The 14,383-nt window shown below is 37.3% G+C and overlaps 1 protein-coding gene across 3 annotated transcripts in view; it reads right to left on the bottom strand.

Annotated features, from left to right (window-relative positions):
* Positions 1-14,383, bottom strand: part of PRCP (prolylcarboxypeptidase) — an 83,528-nt gene that overhangs the window by 31,303 nt on the left and 37,842 nt on the right. For all 3 annotated transcript variants that reach the window (XM_020882491.2, XM_020882494.2, XM_020882492.2), the window contains exons 3-4: positions 11,226-11,366; positions 2,682-2,783 (exon numbers count right to left, since the gene is read on the bottom strand). In XM_020882491.2, the coding sequence (XP_020738150.2) occupies positions 2,682-2,783; positions 11,226-11,366 (243 nt within the window). The remainder of the gene's footprint in view (positions 1-2,681; positions 2,784-11,225; positions 11,367-14,383) is intronic.

Here is a 14,383-nt window from a genome sequence, read left to right as displayed (position 1 = left end):
CTCTAGCATTTTTAAAGTCTAGCTCTCACATCTGTACATGACTACTAGAAACACCATAGCCGTGACTTACTTACTCAGGAAGTAAGTTCCATGATCATCTAGTTCTCTGCCTAGGGAGAATTTCCTCACTGCAGTGTAGGAAGGTGGAACTCAAATGGAGTCCTGCTAAGCTGAGAAGATTAAAGAAGAGTCTCCTTTTAAAAGCTGAAGCCTAATTCTTCCCCCTTTGAACTTGGTTTGGACTTAGTGACTTGGTTCTAACACAAATAGAATGTGGCAGAAATGATATATGACTTCCAAAGTCTGGTCATAAAAAGCATTGCAGGTGGACTTCCCTAGTGGCCCACTGGGTAAGACTTCACCTTCCAAAGCAGGGGGTGTGGGTTTGATTCCTGCTTGGAGAGCTAAAAGCCCACATGTACATGCATGCTAAGTCTCTTCAGCTGTATCCGACTCTTTGTGACCTTGTGGACTGAAGCCCACATGACTTGCAGCCAAAAAACCAAAACATAATACAGAAGCGATATTGTAATAAATTCAGTAAAGACTTAAAAAAAAAAAAAAAAGCACTGCAGCTGCAGCTTCCACCTTGCTCTCTTAGATGACCAACTTTGAGGGAAGCTAGTTGTCATGTCATGAAGCCACTCAAGTAGGCCTTTGGAAAAACCCAAGAGAGGACAAACTAAAGCATCTTGCTAACACCCAGCACCAATCTGTCACTCATGTGGATCCTCTATATAAGCAGAGAGGGTCCTCCAGCCTCAGTCAAGCCTTCAGATGACTGAAGCACTAAATGATGTCTTAACCTTATGAGATCCCCTGAAACAGAACCACCTAGTTGAGTCACTCCAAATTCCTTACCCGTAGGAACTGGAAAATAATAAATGTTTATTGTTGTTTTAAGCCACTAAAGTTTGAGGTAAATTGTCATGTAGCAACAGATAACTAACACAGCCACATATCCATCAGACTATCCTATTTAACCTTCATATTTTGGTCTCACCACTCTGACTCCTCCCATCACCTGGCATATTTTGGAACCACAGAGGCCCATCTTTCCTCTCTCCTATGCATGTCACTTACTCCTTTAACCTTTCCTCTTATCCAAGATGTATGTTCTCTGACTTCTTAACTTCTCTCTCACGGTCTGTCACTATTCTTTACCTTTAGTTTTCATGGTACGATGTATAGTTGAGTGCAATTTTTTCCCAATCCTATGCATTTGCAATATTCCCCCATGCTACTAACAAATTCTGCAAGCACATGAAGGGAAGGAAGCATGGCATAGAGAGCCCTCACCTCCTTTTTCCTAGCAGAGTATGGACCACAAGGAACTAGGAAAGAAGGTTGTGTTTTTATCTGCAACAAACTACTTTTCAATGGTTTCAAAAGCTGTCAACTTCCCTAATCAGATAATTATGCAAAATAATAAACTAAAGAATAGAGTTTCCCATGCAATCTAACAAATATCAGCAAATCACTCTGGTTTTCATTTATAACACAAGAACTTTTTATTTATTTATAAGATAAGATAAAAAAATTTCTGAAAATAAAAAGTTCTTTCAAAACAGGAAGCCTAGAAAATGACTGACCCAAGTTCCTCTAACTCAGATTTCTCCAAAATCATGGTACTGAGATTTCCCTGGTGGTCCATTCACCTTCCAAAGTAGGGTGTACAGGTTCCATCCCTGGTCAGGGAACTAAGATCCCACATGAATTAGGGCCAAAAATAAAACAGAAGTAGTGTTACAAGAAATTCAATTGAAGACTTTAAAAAAAAAGTGATCCACATTAAAAAAAAAAAAAAAGGAAAGAAATCTTTTTTAAAAAATGCCTGGTATGTGTATAAAGGTGGTATACATCATGATCCTAGGTAGTGCACAAACATTTTTACTTTAATACTTGTTCTATTTCAATATAACTTAGAAAAAATAGTACATAAAGCCTTCATTAAGAAAGTACTAAGTTTGAAAAGTGAGTTGCTAAAAGAAAAATAGTAAATAATACAGATGGCAAATCCATATAGTCAGAAACACATGGGTAGTAAATAAGTGACTCAGCTGAGGAAAGGGTGTCTTGGCTTATTAAAGCATAGATTTGTGATCAAGGCCAAAGTTCCCTGAGAGAAAAGAAAGGCTAGGAGGGAATCTAGTGACTAGCTGACCTCTCTGAATCATAGAGATGATCTGTTCTTACTTTATTGAAAAACACCTTACTAAACAAGCATTTGTGCACTCCTAACATTTTTTCCAGTGATAGACCCAATAATTTACACATATAATTTATAAAGAGGATTATTTACTGATATTTTTAAACAATGAAAAGTTCCCTCCAGTCTCCACATTCTTAGATTAAGATTTACCTGGCAAAGGCTAGCCTCATCACATTGAGTTACAGACTGATCAATACTATAAAAATGGTAATAATATGATTTTTAAAATAATTTTTAAAATTATTTTAAAAATAATATGATTATTTAAAAATAATAAAATTTTTAAAATTGAGGCTTTAAAATTATATATGAAATTATATATGAAGTTATATATGAAAAGGTTTCAAATTATATATGAAAAGGTTAAATACAAGTTACTGAAATTTCAGGCAGTCAAGTTAAAGATATCATTTTTCTTACAGTGGAACATGTAATTAGAAAATGTTCTAAACCTAAAAGACACACTTACCGAGAAGGAGTCAGCACCAAAGGGTAGGGACTCTCCATAGTACCGATGTTCAGCAAACACCAACATGGCTTTCATTTCCTCAGCTATGTCCCACATGAACCCCTAGAAGGAATTTATAAATTCACAGGGTAAAATTAGGATGTAAAAAATGTCTTAATTTTTTTTGCAACTCATATGAAATGGATGTTAAACCATACCAAAAAGAGTTCTCTGAGAATCTGGACAATTCATATTTGTGCTACAGATAAATGATATAACTGTTTCATTGTTGCACATCCATCTCACACTGTATCAGAGGGAAACAATTCAAAATAAGACCACCGTGCACAACTACCAATCATTCCAACTCTCCTTATTCTGACACTCTAACCTCAGAATCAACATTATGTCTACAATAGGCTTCAAACTGCACTGTATCCCAAAGAATATAGGAAAGAGCAGGATAACTAAGCTATCTGCCTACTCACAAATAACTTTTATTTATAACATAAAAGACAACAGTACAAATAAACATACTGGACTCCCCTGGGTTTTGTATTAATCTTATATACATGAAGATAAATAATAGCTAACAATAGCTAGTATTAACTGAGTGCTTACAACTCATTAAATACCATTCTAAGCACTTTATATGTATCAATTCACTTAATTATCATAACAATCTAAGAGATGGGTACTTTGATTATTAATCTTATTTACATGAAGATAAATAGTAGCTAACAACAGCTAGTATTAAGTGAGTGCTTACAGCTCATTAAAAACCATTCTAAACACTTTACATATATTAATTCACTTAGTTATCACAATCTAAAAGATAGGCACTTTGATTATCTCTACTTCACAGGCAAGGACACAGTTTAAACAACCTGTGACAGTCACAGAACGAGAAAGCAGCAGAGCCAACATTCAAGCACATGCCACCTAGCTCCAGAACACAATCATCAAGTGCAAACTTCCTTATTTCCATACATAATGCTGGTCATTAATCAACAGCGGCAATTTTTTCACTTACCTAAAGTTCTGACCTCAGAATCCTTCTTAACAAAGCATTCTAGGTGGCCAACGTCAATTAACTAGATTTAGATTTGTTGTTTTTATTTAGTCTTTTCCGACCCCATGGACTGTAGCCCACCAAGCGCCTCTGTCTGTGGGATTTCCCTGGCAAGAATACTAAAGAGGGTTGCCCTTTCCTTCTCCAGGGGATCTTGCAGACCCAGGGATTGAACTCACATTTCCTGCATTGGCAGGCAGATTCTTCACTACTGAGCCACCAGGGAAGTCCCAGATTTAGATTTAGCATAGATTACAACTGCTTGTCATTCCTAGTGCACATTATTGCTTTTTAATGAGCTCTTATTCCTTTACAAAGACTGAGTGAAAGTGTTGGTCCAACTCTTTATGATCCCATGGACTGTAGCCCACCAGGCTCCTCTGTTCATGGAATTCTCCAGACAAGAATCCTGGAGTGGATTGCCATTTCCTTCTCCAGGCGATCTACCCAACCAAGGGATCAAACCTGGGTCTTCTGCACTGCATATAGATTCTTCACCACTGAGCCACCTGGGAAGCTCCTAACAAAGACTAAGACAAAATTTTTGTTTGTCTTGACCAATAAATGAACAATTAAAAGAGCTGTATGCATGTGAGGATGGAGAGTTTAACCTGATATTTGTGATGGTTTCAATTACCCCATTTTCTCTCCTAACACCTTGCTCATTTCCTACCCCTGCCATGTATCTACAGACACTGTACCCCAGCTCAAGATGCCCTCCTCTGCCTGCCCTCTTGATGACTTGCTGATCACGCCCTCCTATCAATACCAGTCTCAACAGGTATGGATCTCTATTACTTTGTTTCAATATTTGCTTATCTGTGTCTGACCCTACCGGAGTATGAGTTTCTTAACAGTAAGGATCATCCAACAAAGTAATCAGAAGAGTTGACCTCAGGTTTTGAGAGGAAGTAAATGTATTAATTTGGACATGAGCTACCCCGCGTCCAAGGTCAGGAGCAGCAGCCATGAGGAGCTACCCTGAGTCCAAGGTCAGGAGTGGGGGCCGTGAGGAGATACCCCACGTCCAAGGTAAAGAGAGCCGTAAAGAGATACCCCACGTCCAAGGTAAGACAAACCCAAGTAAGAAGGTAAGTGCTGAGAGAGAGCATCAGAGGGCAGACAGACTGAAACCACAATCACAGACAACTAGCCAATCTGATCACATGGACCACAGCCTTGTCTAACTCAATTAAACTAAGCCATGCCATGTGGGGCCACCCAAGATGGTCAGGTCATGGTGGAGAGGTCTGACAGAATGTGCTTCACTGGAGAAGGGAATGGCAAACCATCTCATATTTTTACCTTGAGAACCCCATGAACAGTATGAAAAGGCAAAAAGATGGGACACTGAAGATGAACTTCCCAGGTCGGTAGCTACCCAATATGCAACTGGAGAGCAGTGGAGAAATAACACCAGAAAGAATGAACAGATGGAGCCAAAGCAAGAACAACACCCAGTTGTGGATGTGACTGGTGATAGAAGCAAGGTTCAATGCTGGAAAGAGCAATATTGCATAGGAACCAGGAACGTTTGGTCCATGAATCAAGGCAAATTGGAAGCGGCCAAACAGGAAACGGCAAGAGTGAACGTTGACATTCTAGGAATCAGTGAACTAAAATGGACTGGAATGGGTGAATTTAACTCAGATGACCATTATATCTACTACTGTGGGCAGATATCCCTTAGAAGAAATGGAGTAGCCATCACAGTCAACAAAAGAGTCTGAAATGCAGTACTTGGATGGAATCTTGAAAATGACAGAATGATTTCTGTTCATTTCCAAGGCAAACCATTCAATATCACTGTAATCCAAGGCTATGCCCCAAACAGTAATGCTGAAAAAGCTGAAGCTGAACAGTTCTATGAAGACCTACAAGACCTTTAAGAATTAACACCCAAAAAAGATGTCCTTTTCATTATAGGGGACTGGAATGCAAAGTAGGGAGTAAAGAAACACCTGGAATAACAGGCACATTTGGCCTTGGACTGCAAAATGAAGAAGGGCAAAGGATAATAGAGTTTTGCCAAGAGAACACACTGGTCATAGCAAACACCCTCTTCCAACAACACAAGACTCTACACATGGACATCACTAGATGGCCAACACCGAAATCAGATTGATTATATTCTTTGCAGCCAAAGATGGAGAAACTCTATACAGTCAGCAAAAATAAGACCGGGAGTGGACTGTGGCTCCAATCATGAACTCCTTATTGCCAAATTCAGACTTATACTGAAGAAAGTGGGAAAAACCACTAGACCATTCAGGTATCACCTAAATCAAATCCCTTATGAGTATACAGTGGAAGTGAGAAATAGATTTAAAGGACTAGATCTGATAGACAGAGTGCCTGATGAACTATGGACAGAGGTTCATGACATTGTACAGCAGACAGGGATCAAGACCATCCCCAAAAAAAGAAATGCAAAAAAGCAAAATGGCTGCCTGAGGAAGCCTTACAAATAGCTGTGAAAAGAAGAGAAGTGAAAAGCAAAGGAGAAAAGGAAAGATATTCCCATTTGAATTCAGAGTTGCAAAGAATAGCAAGGAGAGAAAAGAAAGCTTTCCTCAGCGATCAATGGAAAGAAATAGAGGAAAACAATAGAATGGGAAAAACTAGAGAACTCTTCAAGAAAGTTAGAGATACCAAGGGAACATTTCACACAAAGATGGGCTCAATAAAGGACAGAAATGGTATGGACCTAACAGAAGCAGAAGATATTAGGAAGAGGTGGCAAGAATATACAGAAGAACTGTACAAAAAAGATCTTCACAACCCAGATAATCACGATGATGTGATCACTCACCTAGAGCCAGACATCCTGGAATGTGAAGTCAAGTGGGCCTTAGAAAGCATCACTACAATATGACAAACCCACAGCAAGCATCACCCTCAATGGTGAAAAATTGAAAGCATTTCCCCTGAAATCAGGAACAAGACAAGGGTGCCCACTCTCACCACTACTATTCAACATAGTTTTGGAAGTTTTGGCCACAGCAATCAGGGCAGAAAAAGAAGTAAAAGGAATCCAGATAGGAAAAGAAGAAGTGAAACTCTCTCTGTTTGCAGATGACATGATCCTCTACATAGAAAACCCTAAAGACTCTACCAGAAAAATACTAGAGCTAATCAACGAATACAGTCAAGTTGCAGGATATAAAATTAACACACAGAAATCTCTTGCATTCCTATACACTAACAATGAGAAAACAGAAAGAGAAATTAAGGAAACAATACCATTCACCATTGCAACAAAAAGAATAAAATACTTAGGGGTATATCTACCTAAAGAAACAAAAGACCTATACATAGAAAACTATAAAACACTGATGAAAGAAATCAAAGAGGACACAAGCAGATGGAGAAATATACCATGTTCATGGATTGGAAGAATCAATATTGTCAAAATGGCTATACTACCCAAAGTAATCTATAGATTCAATGCAATCCCTATCAAACTACCAACAGTATTTTTCACAGAACTAGAACAAATAATTTCACAATTTGTATGGAAATACAAAAAACCTCGAATAGCCAAAGTAATCCTGAGAAAGAAGAATGGAACTGGAGGAATCAATCTGCCTGACTTCAGACTCTACTACAAAGCCACAGTCATCAAGACAGTATGGTACTGGCACAAAGACAGAAATATAGATCAATGGAACAGAATAGAAAGCCCAGAGATAAGTCCACGAACCTATGGTCACCTTATCTTCGACAAAGGAGGCAAGGATATACAATGGAAAAAAGATAATCTCTTTAACAAGTGGTGCTGGGAAAACTGGTCAACCACCTGTAAAAGAATGAAACTAGAACACTTTCTAACACCATACACAAAAATAAACTCAAAATGGATTAAAGATCTAAATGTAAGACCAGAAACTATCAAACTCCTAGAGGAGAACATAGGCAAAACACTCTCCGACATAAATCACAGCAGGATCCTCTATGACCCACATCCCAGAATTTCAGAAATAAAAGCAAAAATAAACAAATGAGACCTAATGAAACTTAAAAGCTTTTGCACAACAAAGGAAACTATAAGCAAGGTGAAAAGACAGCCCTCAGATTGGGAGAAAATAATAGCAAATGAAGCAACAGACAAAGGATTAATCTCAAAAATATACAAGCAACTCCTCCAGCTCAACTCCAGAAAAATAAATGACCCAATCAAAAAATGGGCCAAAGAACTCAACAGACATTTCTCCAAGGAAGACATACAGATGGCTAACAAACACATGAAAAGATGCTCAACATCACTCATTATCAGAGAAATGCAAATCAAAACCACAATGAGGTACCATTATACGCCAGTCAGGATGGCTGCTATCCAAAAGTCTACAAGCAATAAATGCTGGAGAGGGTGTGGAGAAAAGGGAACCCTCTTACACTGTTGGTGGGAATGCAAATTAGTACAGCCACTATGGAAAACAGTGTGGAGATTTCTTAAAAAGCTGGAAATAGAACTGCCATATGACCCAGCAATCCCACTTCTGGGCATACACACCAAGGAAACCAGATCTGAAAGAGCCACATGCACCCCAATGTTCATTGCAGCACTGTTTATAATAGCCAGGACATGGAAGCAACCCAGATGCCCATCAGCAGACGAATGGATGAGGCAGCTGTGGTACATATACACCATGGAATATTACTCAGCCATTAAAAAGAATTCATTTGAATCAGTTCTAATGAGATGGATGAAACTGGAGCCCATTATACAGAGCGAAGTAAGCCAGAAAGATAAAGACCAATACAGTATACTAACACATATATATGGACTTTAGAAAGATGATAACGATAACCCTATATGCAAAACAGAAAAAGAGACTCAGATGTATGGAACAGACTTGTGGACTCTGGGAGAAGGCGAGGGTGGGATGTTTCAGGAGAACAGCATTGAAACATGTATATTATCTAGGGTGAAACGGATAACCGGCTCAGGTTGGGTACATGAGACAAGTGCTCGGGCCTGGTGCACTGGGAAGACCCAGAGGGATTGGGTGGAGAGGGAGGTGGGAGGGGGGACTGGGATGGGGAATACATGTAAATCCATGGCTAATTCATATCAATGTATAACAAAAAAAAAAAAAATGAAATAAGGAAAAATACTATAAGCTATAAAATAACTTATAATAAAAAAAAAAAAAAAAAGAAAGCATCACTACGAACAAAGCTAGTGGAGGTGATGGAATTTCAGTTGAGCTATTTCAAATCCTGAAAGATGATGCTGTGAAAGTGCTGTACTCAATATGTCAGCAAATTTGGAAAACTCAGCAGTGGCCACATGACTGGAAAAGGTCAGTTTTCATCCCAATCCCAAAGAAAGTCAAGGCCAAAGAATGCTTAAGCTACCGCACAATTGTACTCATCTCACACACTAGTAAAGTAATGCTCAAAATTCTCCAAGCCAGGCTTCAACAGTATGTGAACCATGAACTTCCATATGTTCAAGCTGGCTTTAGAAAAGGGAGAGGAACCAGAGATCAAACTGCCAACATCCGCTGGATCACCAAAAAGCAAGAGAGTTCCAGAAAAACATCTATTTCTGCTTTATTCACAATGCCAAAGCCTTTGACTGTGTGGATCACAACAAACTGTGGAAAATCTTGAAAGAGATGGGAATACCAGACCACCTGACCTGCCTCTTGAGAAACCTATATGCAGGTCAGGAAGCAACAGTTAGAACTGGACATGGAACGACAGACTGGTTCCAAATAGGAAAAGGAATATGTCAAGGCTGTATATTGTCACCCTGCTTATTTAACTTATATGCAGAGTACATCATGAGAAATGCTGAGCTGGAATCAAGATTGCCAAGAGAAATATCAATAACCTCAGATATGCAAGATGACACCACTCTTATGGCAGAAAGTGAAGAAGAACTAAAGAGCCTTTTGATGAAGGTGAAAGAGAAGAGTGAAAAAGTTGGCTTAAGGCTCAACATTCAGAAAACTAAGATCATGGCATCCGGTCCCATCACTTCATGGCAAATAGATGAAGAAACAGTGGAAACAGTGGCTGACTTTATTTTTTGGGGGTTCCAAAATCACTGCAGATGGTGACTGCAGCCATGAAATTAAAAGACGCTTACTCCTTGGAAGGAAAGTTATGACCAACCTAGACAGCGTATTAAAAAGCAGAGACATTACTTTGTCAACAAACGTCCGTCTAGTCAAGGCTATGGTTTTTCGAGTAGTCATGTATGGATGTGAGAGTTGGACTATAACGAAAGCTGAGTGCTGAAGAATTGATGCTTTTGAACTGTGGTGCTGGAGAAGACCCGTGGCTTTGGCATAAAAGAGCAATCGCACAAGAAAGAAAAAGGGAGACAAGGCAGCCTCAGTTGTTTCACAGAATTACAGAGCAGGAATCTTATGGAAAATAAATTCTGATTTCAGCTGTCACTCATCTAAAGTAAACAGATATCTACGATCTCAGTTCTTACAGAATTATTTTATTTTCAACTAAAATATTTAGACTAATAACATCCTAAGGAATGTTATTTCCTAAGGAAATAATTAGAAATATGGAATACAATAACACAACATAATTGGGTTCATATCTTTGCTTTTAATGTAGTTCAGTTCATCATTTACTAAGATCTTCTGAATACCTAGCACCATGTCAGACATTGGCAGTGGAGAAAATATGATTCAGTCCCCACCCTAAGGTAGTTCACAGACTAGCTTTCTGGTATAAAGTTGACATTTTCTAGTCTTAGCTCTGGCTGATTAAAAAGGGAAATTTCTTCCTTTCATGTGTCTTAATTAAGTTTTATTAACAGATTTAAGCACTATTATAAAAGAAGATAGAATATATAGTCAGAGAAGCAAGCTAACAGCTACAGTATTTTTTATCCTCACAAATATAAGAAAAATAGTACAACAGGAAAGCTAAAATATATCTACCTTTGCCCATCCTATCTGAAAATCAAACTTGCATTTTTTTTTCTTATTTGCACTGGTTTTGTTTAAATTTTATTAATTAATTCATTTAACAAATATTTATTGAGTACCTGGTATATGCCTAACACAGCCTTGGATCTAGGATACACCACTGAACAAGCAAACAAAAATTCCTGCCCTTGTGTTCTCATTCTAGACTGTAATAATAACAATAAGCTATATTTATTACATAGTTATGACATCCCTACTCCCATTTCTCCCATATCCTTGTTCAATTTTGAAATAAGCTGGGATATTTTTTCATCTTTTAAAATTCAGTTGTCCAAAAATAGTATCATATATCATTCTTTTCACATGTAATTCTTTAAGGCTGAACAAGCTTATTGGATGTCTGTATTTATTCTTTTGTAAACTGCTTATTCACATACTTATGCTATTTCTCTGTTACTTGTGAGTTTACCTTTTTGTTTTTTTTTTAAAGAACTTCAGAATTATTTGGTCATATATACTACAAAAGATTTTTTTCTAGTTGATCATAATAAGAAATTGAGCACAGGAGTTTCATAAATCTGCACATACCGTGTTATTGCAAAACCAGATAATGTCCCCTTCATTACCAGTGTAGAAAAGTATTGATCCACCATCTTCCTTCCAGTAGTTATCAGCTATTAGGTACCGCTGTTTAAAAGTTCTATCAATATTAAATCCAAAGTGATCAACCTATGACAAAAAAGAAACAGACAAGACATATTTCAAAGTAATTAAAAACTAAAAAGTACATATATTATTCTTCCATTCAAATCAAGCTATGCTACAAAAATAAAAAAAAGTTAAAACTTCATTTGGTTTCATTAGTAGTAGTAATATTGATATTATTTTGAAATCATTTTTTCATATTTTAAGATAAAGCAATGTTATTGGTCAAGATTTTCAGCATAAAATATACAATTATAAAATCAAGTAGCCACTTAAAAACACAATAATGTTAAAATTGAATTGGAAATAGTAATATGAACTTAGTAATTTTTAAAATACAGACATTCCTTACTACTTGAATTTTCTTTTTTTTTAATTAATTAACTCATTTATTTTACTTTACAACATTGTATTGGTTTTGCCATACATGGACTTGAATCCGCCATGGGTGTACATGTGTTCCCCATCCTGAACCCTCCTCCCACCTCCCTCCCCATCCCATCCCTCTGGGTCATCCCAGTGCACCAGCCCTGAGCACCCTGTATCATGCATCGAACCTGGACTGGTGATTCATTTCACATATGATAATTTACATGTTTCAATGCCATTCTCCCATATCATCCCACCCTTGCCTTAGTAATTTTTAAAATACAGACATTCCTCACTACTTGAATTTTCATTATTGAAACTTTCAATATTGAAATTCAAGGACTAGAAAGACCACTGAAAAGGTCTCTAAACATTGTCATCCCAATAACAATTGACATTCCAAGGGCCAGGATCTATCATTGGCTGAAGTTTTAATTAATTGAACATAAAACAAATGGAACATAAAAAGAATAATGATTGTAGATAATTAAAACATTTGATTCTATGTTTTAATTGATTCATGAAAATCTATTACTCCACAAGGATACCAAAAGAGAAAAAGCAAGAAAAATATTTATTCCTCACCATTTATTTATTAAGCCAACTCCTCACTTAGAAGTTGTAAATAAAAAAGCAAAGAATTCAACATTTAACTTGCCTTTCCAACAGAATTGTATTTCAAGGTACTAAATAGTCCCAACTGATGAAAAACAGCTCTGTTTTATCAAATGTCAGCTAATGCAGAAGCAATGACAGAATTAGGAAAATGGTATTTGACAAACCCTAGTGAAGTTACTGATTCAGGCAAGAATTACTAAAGTGTTAAAGGCATTAGGAGAACGGATGATAAGAAAATGAACATTCATATTACTACCTGTCACAAGATCAACCTGTTAACCTAGTGATCAAAGTTAGCATCACTAGAAGTGATGTGAACAAGAATTATGTATTTCCTCACATTGCACAGTACAAAACACCTATCATCCATGATAAATTCTTGCCAAAAACATTCAGTTTGTATCTCAGTCCAGTCTTTATATCTAATTTCCAGTTTCTGGGAAATACAAAGGCAGAAAAACAAGCTGAACATACTCTGAAGAAGCAATCAGACAAGTCCAAAGATAAGGTATTTTATAACAAAAAGACAAGGCAATATCTGATTAAAGGACTGTTTGTTTTAGATTACAATAAATTTTAAGGAACATAATAATCAGATGCAGTGCATGATTCCAGATTGTATCCTAGTTTGAATAAACAAGATATAAATCACAATTTAGGGACAACTGGGTTAATTTAAATATGGACTAGGTATTAGGCATTACTAAGGATTTATTAACAGTAATTTTGTTAGAAGTGATCATATTGTTTTGGCTACATAAGAAAAAATTTTTCTATTTTACAGCTGTATATAAAGGATTTAGAGAGAAAATATCATGCTGTTTGTAATTTACTTGAAAATACTTCAACTTAGGACTTCTCTGGTGGCTCAGTGGTGAAGAATCCACCTGCCAATGCAGGGGACATGGGTTTGATCCCTGGTTGAGGAAGATCCCACATACCTCAGGACAGCTACTGAGCCCACATGTCACAACTACTGAAACCTATGCTCAGCAATGAGAAGCCCACACACCACAACTAAAGAGTGGCCCCCACTCACCACAACAACAGAAAAGCCCGTGCACCAACGAACACCCAGCACAGCCAAATAAATGAATAAAATTATTTAAGAAAAGAAGAAAAAAAATACTTTAGCATAAAAAAGGTAAAATGGGAACTTCCTAGACTGATCCAGCAGTTAAGACTCACACTTCCACTGCAGGTAGCACAGGTCCAATCCCTGGTTGGGGAACTAAGATCCTGCATGCTGCATGATGCAGCCAAAAAGTATTAAAAAAAAATTTTTTTAATTTTTGTTAAAGTAAAATGAATTTAAAGGAAAAAAATTTAATCTATACTAAAAAAGACAAAAGACACTGCATACTGAGACTTTGCCAGATACAATACAAATCATGTCAAAATGACACAATTTTGAGCTTAAATCGAACTTCACTAAATGAACTCACCATTTAAAAAATACAATTGTTAAATGCTATAATAAGGTAAAGTTCACATACAACTATCTGAATTTAAAGAGTTACTACAGACAGAGCCTACCAAGGTTTAGGATCACAGGGTTTGAATTCCTCAGTGCTCTGGAGGGACAGGAGTGAGAATGCGGAGTCTGGACTGGGGCACACATAGGCTGTTGCTCCAACCTCCCTGGGGCAGGAGTTGGTTCTGACCTAACCCAGACCTTGCAAGATTTTCTAGACCATTGCAAAAGAAATGGAACTTCCTGTAACCACTCCATCTACACACACACACATACCCCCCACACACACACACACACACGCTTCACATTCATACCTCAGGTTCCGAAATGCAAGTTCCTCAAATCTACACCTTATGCACAGTTCCCAATGTCCACAATCTTCACCATATATGGTCTTAAAATACAGGCTATTCTAATATAAATACTATTTACCATTCAGTAAAATAAGCAGTTTATATGGGGCAGGTATATAATAACGATATCCATGTGCTAAAAAAAAAAACCAAACAAACCCTCCTATGACATATCTTGAAGAGGGCACAGCAACACACTCCAGTATTCTTGCCTGGAGAATCACCTG

This window comes from Odocoileus virginianus, chromosome 28, assembly GCF_023699985.2.
Source record: "Odocoileus virginianus isolate 20LAN1187 ecotype Illinois chromosome 28, Ovbor_1.2, whole genome shotgun sequence".
Lineage (NCBI taxonomy): Eukaryota > Metazoa > Chordata > Mammalia > Artiodactyla > Cervidae > Odocoileus > Odocoileus virginianus.
The sequence above is the reverse complement of the archived record's forward strand: the minus strand, read 5'-3'. Positions and strand labels throughout refer to the sequence as shown.